General features: G+C 40.1%; 2 protein-coding genes across 2 annotated transcripts; both read left to right on the forward strand.

Moving 5' to 3' along the window:
- Positions 1–493: 493 nt before the first annotated feature.
- Positions 494–5,161, forward strand: Cbr-ddr-1 (the record flags this gene model as incomplete). The annotated part of the gene is given in 12 exon segments (XM_045239731.1): positions 494–554; positions 645–829; positions 1,311–1,656; positions 1,705–1,813; positions 1,987–2,087; positions 2,134–2,239; positions 2,849–2,926; positions 2,975–3,439; positions 3,483–3,998; positions 4,593–4,788; positions 4,840–5,013; positions 5,033–5,161. 12 exon segments carry the CDS (start codon positions 494–496, stop codon positions 5,159–5,161), a joined length of 2,466 nt encoding a protein of 821 aa, XP_045095488.1.
- Positions 5,162–6,552: 1,391 nt separating this feature from the next.
- Cbr-dpyd-1 lies at positions 6,553–11,391 on the forward strand (the record flags this gene model as incomplete). Its single annotated transcript, XM_045239732.1, is given in 14 exon segments — positions 6,553–6,627; positions 7,555–7,668; positions 7,715–7,803; positions 8,000–8,249; positions 8,298–8,766; positions 8,815–8,987; positions 9,038–9,165; positions 9,231–9,313; positions 9,413–9,564; positions 9,576–10,223; positions 10,275–10,932; positions 10,981–11,006; positions 11,050–11,183; positions 11,229–11,391. 14 exon segments carry the CDS (start codon positions 6,553–6,555, stop codon positions 11,389–11,391), a joined length of 3,162 nt encoding a protein of 1,053 aa, XP_045095489.1.

The raw sequence follows: 11,391 nt of genomic DNA on the forward strand, positions 1-11,391 counted from the left end.
CCCAGCCAGAACCACCTCACCCTTGCGTTTTTCACCCTTTCCCATTGATTCATATTTTCTTTATGGCTCACAATGATTGCTATTATGAACAGATGTCTTTGATTTACATATAGTAAGTATTCCGTCACATTGCTCTGGAGAGTCCTTGTGGCCTATGCCGCAATGTACAACGTGTGCGCACGAATTTGTGATTCATTTGATCCTTCCGTTTCTTTTATGCTCATTCTTTAGGATAATTCTTTTCTTCGGCATTGAACTTTTGAATATAATCACATTCATAATTCATGATCACTCATTCATGTTCTTCATTTGTTCTAGATTATCTGAATTCTAGATTTGAACTTTCTTGCAAAACTCATATTTTTCAAAACCGAAATTTGAATTTCTCCGACTAATTCTATATATTGAGCATTTTCTGTACATTTACTCCTTCGCATTATACATTTATTGCCCCACCACGAAGAACTTATTCCAGGATTGCTATTCAGATGAGATGCAAATTGTACTCGTCCTCTTAGCAATTTATGGGACGACAACAAATGCTCTGCGAGTTGGTGAGTTCCCCCGTCAAAATATATTCTAATTAAAACCATAAGAGTGTCACATAAATGTTATAACTTACCTCCTGAATCTCATTCTCATAGATCAATTCGTGGAGCGACCGATTGGTATGCAAAATGGTGATGTACTCGATGCACAAATAACCGCGAGCAGTAGTTTCGACAAACAAAGTGTGGGACCTCAAAATGCTCGATTACACAGTGAACTGGCGTCAGGGGCGTGGTGCCCGAAACCCCAGATCAACTCCAAGAGCTACGAATTTTTGCAGGTACTGTGGCAGAGATATTTCATCTAAGAGAAGTCACTATGGCCACGATTATCCTGTTCACTGTGAGAAACCGTAAACAGATGAGAACATTTTGAGGTTAGCTATCTCGGCTTCTTCGAATGATATCAAAAAAGTGTCAACTAAAACATGTTGGTAATTTTAAGAGGACATTTGTTGGAAAATTCTTGATATCTTCTGAAGGAACCGAGATAATTATGCGCAAAATGTATGTGTAGGGTGAGCTTCTATTTGAGTATATGTGTAGGTTGAGGTGTTCTATCAGAGTATCAGTGACCATGCATTGACACGTTCGTAATAAAACGCGAGACATTTTGTTAACTGGATAAGTTTTGACATCTTATAGAAAGCGAGCTGCCAGAATGCAAACTGAAAAAAATTGATAGTTTATCAAATTTCAGAATTAGCGTATTTGATTGTCTCAGTTTTCGTGAAAACATTCTGTAATACATTTCTTCATAAGGGTTACCGTAAAAATGTAGTAATTACAGAAACTCATAAATTTCAGGTCACTCTTAACGACACCTTTTTGATCACTTCTGTTGAAACTCAAGGAAGATACGGAAACGGGACCGGAAGGGAGTTTGCAAGCCATTACATGATTGACTACATGCGACCCGGTAGTCAGTGGATTCGATACCTAAATAGATCTGGTCATGTGTACATGGATGGCAACTTTGACACCACCACCCCTGTCATTCGAGCCTTGGACCCTCCAATAGTCGCTTCACGAATTCGAATCGTTCCATCATCAAAGAACACAAGAACTGTTTGTATGAGAGCAGAAATTCATGGATGGAAACATGAAGGTATTGCATATTGCAAATTGTTTCAAAAATAACATAAATCTTCTCCAGGTGTCATCTATTACTCAACAGTGCCAGATGGTTCTCGTCTCGACACTCTAGACTTCAAAGACAATATGTTTGAGAATAGTCAAATGTACACTGAATCGGGCATCACAAGGTTCGTTCTGGTTTTTTTGGAAAGTTATTTCACTTGAAAGGGCATCAGAAACCATTACTATAAAAAGAAAGGAGGAGTTGGACGATAAAAGTTTCGAGAATAAAACGATTGATAACAGTTAACTTGATTGATGAATGTGATCGACAGGTTTTACAAAAACCGATTAATTCCAGGGGTCTCGGACTGCTGACGGATGGTTATGTGGCGCAGACGTCACCGTTTGAGAAGAATCAAATGAATAATAGTTGGATCGGCTGGAATAGGGATACTACTGGTATGAGAATGGAAGGGAAGAGGAAAAACGAAATAAAAATTTTTAGATGGACGTGTAACTATACTGTTTGAGTTCGAAGAGATTCACAACTTCACCGATGTAGTTCTTGCGACATTTGGGAATCGAATCGATGGAATTGACGTCATATTCAGGTGTGGTTTTGAAGACATCGAAGCTTAGAAAAAAACCGTAAAACCTGTGACAGAAGTGCCACACAATGCCCAGTTTGAGCTCAGGTGGCTCCGACTCTTTTTGAGGCTCTGGCGCTTTTTTAATAGATTAATCAATCAATTATCTCAATCACTAACTAGGGAAGGTTGTAACTGGGGTATGGGAATTCGATAAGAGACCTATATCATTCGAAAGCTGAGAATGAGACATTTTTAAATCTATATTCAGATTTTGCTGCGGGCTCACCAGTTTCGAGAAAAACAGGTTTGAAATTCGGCTCAAATTTGAGTCCGCCGAGCGCCTCATCTTCCCTCTTTCTTATACGCATTGGATATAAAAAAGTCGGTATAAAAATCTGTCAAGTAAAAGAACACTTATGATTTTATGATGATCCATTTATTAGTTCACAACTTCTTTATATCTATCAAATGAAGCGAAAAAAATTGGCTCAATGTTAAAATTTCGGGGTCTTTCTATTAGAGGTTTCACGGTATATTACTACGCGTCATACTTTGTTTCGAAATTAATCTTGAGAAAAAGCTTATACATCGTAGCTTGCTCAAAAATCAAACTGAAACTATATTTTTCAGCCAAGATGGAAAGACGTTCCCACTATTTTCTCAAATCAGTTCAAGTGAAAGACAGACGTTGAATAACACCAGTAGACGGTAAATCCAGTATGATTCTGGGTTTACCAGAAATTTTTTCATTTTCAGATATGATTTCCGAGTGCCTCTTCACAATCGGGCTGGGCGTAAGGTTCGAATTTCCATAAAGTTCTCATCAGATTGGATGTTTCTGACAGAAGTTCATTTCACATCAGGTATTTTTAAACACACAGTTTCTCAAAAAAATATCAATTATTTAGCTGCTAACCTTACACTCATGACTGAAAAGGTCCCGACTCCTGAATCAGCAACAACGCAAAAGTTGTCAGTAATCGGTGGCATAATCTTTTTACTGATCTTCGTTGGTAGCATCTATTGCATCTCGGTTTGTCTGAAACGACGGCAAAAGAACAAGAGCGTAGATTCAAATGTCAAGAAGGACCTGATAATTACCCATATGGGAAACAAACCATCGTGCCACGTGTTCCCATCAAATGGAAAGTTGTCAAATGGCCATTACGAGGTTGCCAATGACATTTTGTATACGAGATCTCAGAAATCTACACTGTTGAGGTCAGTAATATTGTTACTGATGTGGCTACTTGGTTATTTCCAGCGTTTCCTCAAAATCCAGCTCATCTTGCCGGGTGATACCTCCGACGTGGAATGATTTTAATTTTCCACCCCCGCCAGAGCCGAACAAAGAAGAACACACATATTCCCAACCAGTGTCTCCTGAAAATAGCAGCAATGGGTCTTATAAAAGTGTCAAAAAAGTTCCTGCCCTGTTAGTTCGCGCATTCTGTATTATTTCAAAACATAAAAATTCCAGAAAGAAATATCCAACTAGCGCGCTGCTCATTGGGAAAGCAATTGGCGAGGGAAAGTTCACAATGATCAAGGAGTGTATCATTTTTGGAGGATTGAAATGTGCTCACAAATCGTCGAAGGAAGAAGATTGCGTGCATGGGACACGAGCGATGGGCGATGAGATATCATGCCTATTGAAATGCGGAAGGCATCCACGGATTGTCGAACTCTACGGAGTCGATGAGTCATACAATTTGCTATTGGAGCCTGTGGAGTATGGTTGCATTCGGAACTTCTGGCTAGCATCGGAAACATCTTTGGAGTAAGTTAATGGGTTAGAGATTGAAGGGAGCATTGTAATTTTATATTATATATTTTGACAATTTTCATAAAAAATAGTTTCGTTTTCATTTTTCATGAGCCAAATAACGTGGTACCGTATCCAATAGAAAATTAATTAAAAATACAGTACCGGACAATAATGAAAAATTGTTAAAAGTCCTAAAAAAGTTATATAGCATTTTCCGACATGTCTAAAAATATTCCAATATATATTCCAACAAAATTGGAGCGTTCGTTTTTCAGTTCGCTTTTTTGTAATACCCGAAAAAGGAAATATGAGTGGTTTTCGAGTGGCCCAACTCTTATTTTGATGCTCTTTTTTAGCATATCGTATTTTTTTGTTACACATCTCACCGGAATGGAATTTGGAAAAAATACTGTCAACGTGAAAAAGGAAATTATACTTTTGTTTATTATGATCTTGCCAAAACATGTATGACAAGTTTTTGTCGTTTACCGTAGACTGATAAATCTGAATTTGCAACCAAGTTAATTCATTTTTAGCCAGCTGAAGATACTGAAAAAGACAAAAGTTAAGCAGTAAAAAATACTCAGTCTTATTCCTCATTTTCAGCACCGAGTTCCTTGCAAGAATCTGTAAAGATGTCTTCTCTGCAATGACCTACTTGGAGAGCATACGAATAGTTCACGGCCACTTTACACCCAACAACATCCTTCTGGATGGCGAATTCCATGCGAAAATTTGCTCACCACGCGGACCATCCCACCATGCTCAATTACGATATTCTGCTCCAGAATCAATTGTAAACGTTAGTTTCGAATTTCTGAAGACCTTATATCATTTCATACGAATTTTCCAGAACGAATTCACACACAAATCAGACGCTTGGGCAGTGTCGACAACGGTTTATGAGATGGCTTATCAATGCAGGCAGCGACCATACGAGGAACTAACCAATGAGCAGATCGTTGATAATGCTCGTGCTCTTTTGGATCATCAACCACATGCGGTGAGAGGAAAATTTGAACTTTCAGTCATAATGTTTTTCTCAGCATGTTCCATTGATTCCAACAGTGTTCCCCTATGAGATTATGCAACTTTTAACGCGAAGCTTCCGGATAGAGCAGACCGATCGACCGACGTTCGAGAGATTCTGGAAGGCCTTCTCTGAAATCAATTGACTCCTATAGAAACATATTCCACAAATGACCCCCATTGATCTCTAATTTTCTCTCCATTTCTTCTCTACTTATTCAGGAATTATCGCATTGAGATTTATCCTCCTCTCCTCATCTGCAATCCATTCGCTTTGAAAATGACACCCCATTCACAAAATCTTTCCCAAAGTTAGAAACTACGAGTATACATCATCATTATATTGAAGACAAAAAAGAATTTGAAAAGCGCAGAAAAATAGCAAAAAATAGCGATCGCATTGTCAAACAGAGAACTGTTTCGGCGATGTAACAAAAAAAACTAACCGACAGCAGAGAAATGAAATAAACCTGATCTTTTGATTTGTGATCGACCTTTTTTTTGTCAATGCCCTTCGCTATTTGCAACGCTATTAAACCTATTAGACTAGATGTTGTAAATTTGAATCCTTCCTAAGAGCAAAGTGAGCCTGACCCAAGACACATACACATCACGTGACCTCTCGGACCAACGCAATCGTTTGGTTACCTCTTCTGCGCACTTTCCTCTTTCTTTCTCTCTTACTTTCCAATCGCTTTATTGACCCGGGCTCTCTATCTCGTTTGTTGACTGTAGTTATTTGATTGTCTCTGCAGTTTTTCTCAGTTTTAGAGATCAAAAAAATATTCTCTTCGGTCCTTATCCTTTCTTATCTTATCTTTTTCTTCCCTAAAATTTGTTAGTAGTAGATAACTACTGTGGTGTACTCTGTTTAATTGGTCTTTACGCGTATTGAATTTTTATTTCACACTGAAAATAAAGTTTTATCTTCTTATTCTTCTTAATCACGCGACCTTCATCAGTTCTATCATTTTCATTCCTTCTATATCATAAAAATGTCAAAAAAAAAGAGTGAGTCGAAAAATATCTCTTGCATGAAACAATGAACCTGCTTTGAAAATATATAGAAGAAAGATAAAAAGAGATAGGACACAGATCTATCAAAACGGAGTGACAATCGAAGACTTGATAACCTGAACACGTGGCGCTGATGATATGCAGTATATTAGGAAAATCGGCTGTAATCTTATCAGTTCTGTTCGGTTGATACGATCTCGGCATTCTCATTACCTCTCTCACCTTTCTCTTCACCTTTTTTGCCTATATTATCAGTTCTCATTTTTCTTTTCAATATAGTCCCCTCGTCCTCTTTCTATCTTTCTCTCTGTCATTTGGTCTGGCAGCGCGGGTTGCTGCCTGTATCGTGTCGTGAATTTTTTGTCTCCTTTTTGACTGATGTTGATAGAAAAGTTTCATTCTGTACGGTAGCATGGGTATTTTATGTTTCAAGTCACACTTTTGCGATTTATAGGTGTTGTTCCCTTAAAACTCTGACCTTTTTTTTCATTTTTCTTCAAAATAATTCTATATTCCAGATATGACTCCGAAACCTAACACTTCCAACCCAAACGTCGGGCTTCCACTTCTCAGCAAGGATTCTCCGGATATTGAGGTATACATCTTACAAATCTCCAGAAACCATTTTTAGGCCCAGTCCAGAATCACTTTATCAAAATTGGATACTAAAACAAAGTTCCGTGGCAGGCGCCTTTTCTCCGTTTCTCGATTTTTGATAAGAGACAGTACCTGATAACTGTCGCACGTGCGACGTACACGTGCAGCCCGATAGCAGCGTTTTCGAGAAACCTTTGATCTCTCGTTGACGGTCACGTTTGAGAGTTTCTCTATAAAAGTGGCTGTGAACTTTTCAAAATATTGAGCAGAAATTCAAAAATATATAATATATTATTATTAGAGTGAAAATTTATTACATTACAAATTATGGCAAAAGGGTATCCACATGGTCCCAAACAACACCTTGATTCAAAGAAAAACAATTTCAAAGTTTGAAATTGAAAGGATATATAATAAATCTGAACGTTTTCAGATTTATTATGTCTCTGATGTATATTTTATTCAATAGAGCACCACCCCAATCCGTCAACTTGGTGCTCAATCATCTCGGATAAGAGATATCGAAAATTGGTTAAATAATTTATCAGTTGACAAATTTGTGATATCTTACACAAAGAATCAAGATAATCGAGCTCAACGTTGTCTGTCGCTTCGGTAGATTTCTACTACAGGATTTACTGTAACCAGCCTGTTTGCCGCGCCACCGGCGCTTCAAACGGTAGGCTGGTGAAACCTACAGATTGTCGCTCCGCTTCTTTAATTTGAAACTCTATGATTTTTTCTCATTGTTCTTCAGACTTGCCATACCCAAACATTTTATGGTAGATCGAATTTGGTTTGTGGTATTTTTCTTCTAAGAAAATTCTCTTCTGAGAAAAACTGACAGACAAACAAAAAAGAAAATAGACACCACTCCATTTATTTATTATAAGATTATATATATAACAAAAATTTCAATTTCCAGAGTCTCCTCATCCTTAACCCAAAAGTCCAAAGCAAGGCCAACGCGGTACCAAGTGCTGTCACCAAGAAGAATAAGCACAATTGGAAGAGAAACGAGGAGAAAGGATGCGGAGCGGTAAATTTGTCAATTTTCAGAACATTTGTTTCATTTTACGTTTCAGTCTTGTGGAGAATCCAAACTGAAAAATGATTTTCGTGACATCAAGCACACAACTCTCAGTGAGCGCGGAGCTCTGAAAGAGGCTATGAGGTGTGTAATGAACTTTAGTTTTCTCGTAAACCGATCTTTTTGCAAAATCGGATTTTTGAACTGTTTCCCTTTTTCTCATTTTGTTGATACCTGTGACGTAGTGATCTTTGTGAAAAATCAGTTCTCATAATGTGATAAGGAACAGTTTTTTGTTCCTCAGAAACGTAGTAGCAAAACAAACTAGAAAAAATTTAAGATGCCTCAAATGTGCCGATGCACCATGCCAAAAAAGTTGCCCAACTCAACTCGACATCAAGAGCTTCATCACTAGCATCTCCAACAAGAATTACTATGGAGCTGCTCGTGCCATTCTCTCTGATAACCCACTTGGACTCACTTGTGGAATGATCTGCCCAACTTCTGATCTTTGTGTCGGATCGTGTAATTTGCAAGCCAGTGAGGAAGGTGCCATCAACATCGGAGGACTTCAACAATACGCTTGTGATGTTGGTTATTCCAAGAATCTTGAGCGAATTCCTTAATATTTTTTACAGGTGTTCAAACAAATGAATGTTCGTCAAATCGTTTCAAAGGAAGTCCGTGAAAACCGCAACGCTTCCCACAAAGAGCAAATTGCTCTTATTGGTTGTGGACCAGCCAGTATTTCCTGTGCCTCGTTCCTGGCTCGCCTCGGATACACTGACATCACTATTTACGAGAAGAGAGCATATATTGGAGGACTCTCATCTGCCGAGATTCCACAATTCCGTCTTCCATATGATGTTGTAGACTTTGAAATCCAATTGGCCAGAGATGTTGGAGTCAAAATCGAAACTAACAGATCTCTCTGCAAAGAGGATATCACTCTCGACAAGCTGAAATCTCAAGGAGCTGCTGCCGTCTTCATCGGAATCGGAAATCCAGAGCCAAAGATTGACCCACTTTTTGAAGGGTTGACTATTGAAAATGGTTTCTACACTTCCAAGAATTATCTTCCAGCTGTGGCTGCTGCCAGTAAACCAGGTATGCATCCATATATCCGTGCCTGCGTCAAGTAAGTTCCTTTTTCAGGAATGTGTGGATGCAAGCGTACCCCACTTCCAACAATGAGAGGTCGTGTAGTTGTTTTGGGAGCTGGAGACACTGCTATGGATTGTGCCACATCTGCTCTCCGTTGTGGAGCTTCTCGTGTCACCATCGCTTTCCGTAAAGGATTCACCGGAATTCGTGCTGTTCCAGAAGAGGTGAGTCACTAAACTTTCCCTAATTACCCTTCACGCTCTAATTAACCTAGATGGAAGCCGCCAAGGAAGAAAAGTGCGAGTTCCTTCCGTTCTCAGCACCACGCAAGATCAACGTTAAAGATGGCCGTATTGTCTCAATCGAATTCAACAAAACCGAACAGGACGACAACGGCAAATGGTGAGTAGTATCGAATGGGGCACTGAAAGGGAAAGAGAATTTTAGCGAATTCGCTTTCGTTTCAGGTACGAGGATGAGGAACAGATTGTTATCTTGAAATGCGACTACGTGATTTCCGCGTTTGGATCCACGTTGAAAGAAGACACAGGTTATTTTTTCTTTCGTTTGGAGAAAAACTTTGGGTTTTAGATCTGTGACTGAGATTCACTTTTTCTGATCTACAAACGACCATAAAGTTGTTTTTCAGTCCTCTCCGCTCTCCAACCATGCAAATTGAACAAGTGGGGTGGAATCGAAGTTGACTCGACTACTCAACAAACATCCGAAGCTTGGGTATTCGCCGGTGGAGATGTCGCTGGAGTCGCTGAAACTACTGTTGAGTCTGTCAATGACGGAAAGGTACTTATCAGACCCTAATGGATCTAACATTCAAAATTCAGATCGCCGCCTGGAACATGCATCGTTACATTCAAGCAAAACACGGAAACGTTTTGGGTGAGACCCCGGAGCTTCCAAAGTTCTTCACTCCAATCGACGAAGTTGACATCTCCGTTGATATGTGCGGTGTGAAGTTTGAGAATCCATTCGGACTCGCTTCTGCTCCACCAACCACTTCTGGTCCAATGTGCCGTCGTGCTTTTGAGCAAGGATGGGGATTCATTCTTACCAAGACTTACGGATTGGACAAGGATCTTGTCACCAACGTCTCTCCACGTATCGTCCGCGGATCGACCAGTGGACCATTGTACGGACCAAATCAAGGATCCTTCATGAATATTGAATTGATTTCTGAGAAGTCTTGTGAGTACTGGCTTCAGTGCATCCGTGAGCTTAAGCGTGACCATCCAACAAAGATTGTGGTTGCTTCTATTATGTGCGTCTACAACAAAGAAGACTGGATTGAGCTTGCCACTAAGAGTGAGGCTGCTGGAGCAGATATCCTTGAGCTCAATCTTTCCTGTCCTCACGGTATGGGAGAAAAGGGTATGGGATTGGCTTGTGGACAGAGTCCGGAAATTGTCAAGGAGATTTGTAGATGGGTTCGCGCTTGTGTCAAGGTATTTAAAAGCTGCCGGTGTGTAGTGAACTCAACTTTAATCAATTTCTAGATTCCATTCTTCCCAAAGATGACTCCAAACATCACAGACGTTCGTGAAATTGCTCGTGCTGCTAGAGATGGAGGAGCTTCTGGAGTCACCGCCACCAACACGGTTTCCTCTTTGATGCATATGAAGGCTGATGGAAATGCTTGGCCAGCAATTGGAAACACCAAGAGAACCACCTACGGAGGAATGTCCGGATCTGCTATCCGCCCTATCGCCATGAAGGCTGTGTCTTCAATTGCCAACGAGCTTGACGGATTCCCAATCATGGCTACCGGAGGAATCGAGAGTGCAGAGACTGGACTTGGGTTCTTGATGGCTGGAGCATCGGTACTCCAAGTGTGCTCGGCAGTTCAGAATCAAGACTTCACAGTCGTCGAAGACTACTGCACTGGACTCAAGGCACTTCTCTATTTATCAGGAGCTGAGTCTCTTAAGGAATGGGATGGACAATCTCCACCTGTCGAGAAGCACCAGAAGGGAAAACCAATCCTTCTCCAAGGACAGAAGAATATGCCATTCTTCGGAAAATTCAGAGATGAGCGTGAGAAGCTTGAGGCTCTCAAGCTTTCGGAATCAAACCTTCTTGACACTGACAACTATCACTTTGCTTCAAGACCTGATACTCAAGTCGCTCGAGTACCAACTGTTGAGGATGTTATCGGTTAAGCTCTTCCAAGAATCGGTCCATATGTTACCTCTGGTAATCAAGAACACGAGGTTGCCATTATTGACCATGTAAGTTTATAAAATCACGAAATTTACAAAATAGAGTTTTTAGGATATGTGCATCAACTGTGGAAAGTGTTACATGACCTGCAACGATTCTGGATACCAAGCCATCACCTTTGATGCCGTTACCCATCAACCACATGTTACTGAAGATGATTGTACTGGATGCACTCTGTGCTACAGGTAAGATTAATACTTCGAGTAGCAACTACCAACTGATTATTGTAGTGTGTGCCCAATTCCGGAATGTATTCAAATGGTGCCAAGAAAGGGTCCATGGAAGGCTCCAAAACGTGGAGTCAAGCCAACCGTCGAGCCAGGAACTCCAAAGGTCGTTAAGGTGGATCAACGCGGAAGAGTCATTCTCGAATCTACTGGTGGTATGCAGTAA

The sequence above is a fragment of the Caenorhabditis briggsae genome, assembly GCF_000004555.2.
Source record: "Caenorhabditis briggsae complete genome, chrX, whole genome shotgun sequence".
Classification (NCBI taxonomy): Eukaryota; Metazoa; Nematoda; class Chromadorea; order Rhabditida; family Rhabditidae; genus Caenorhabditis; species Caenorhabditis briggsae.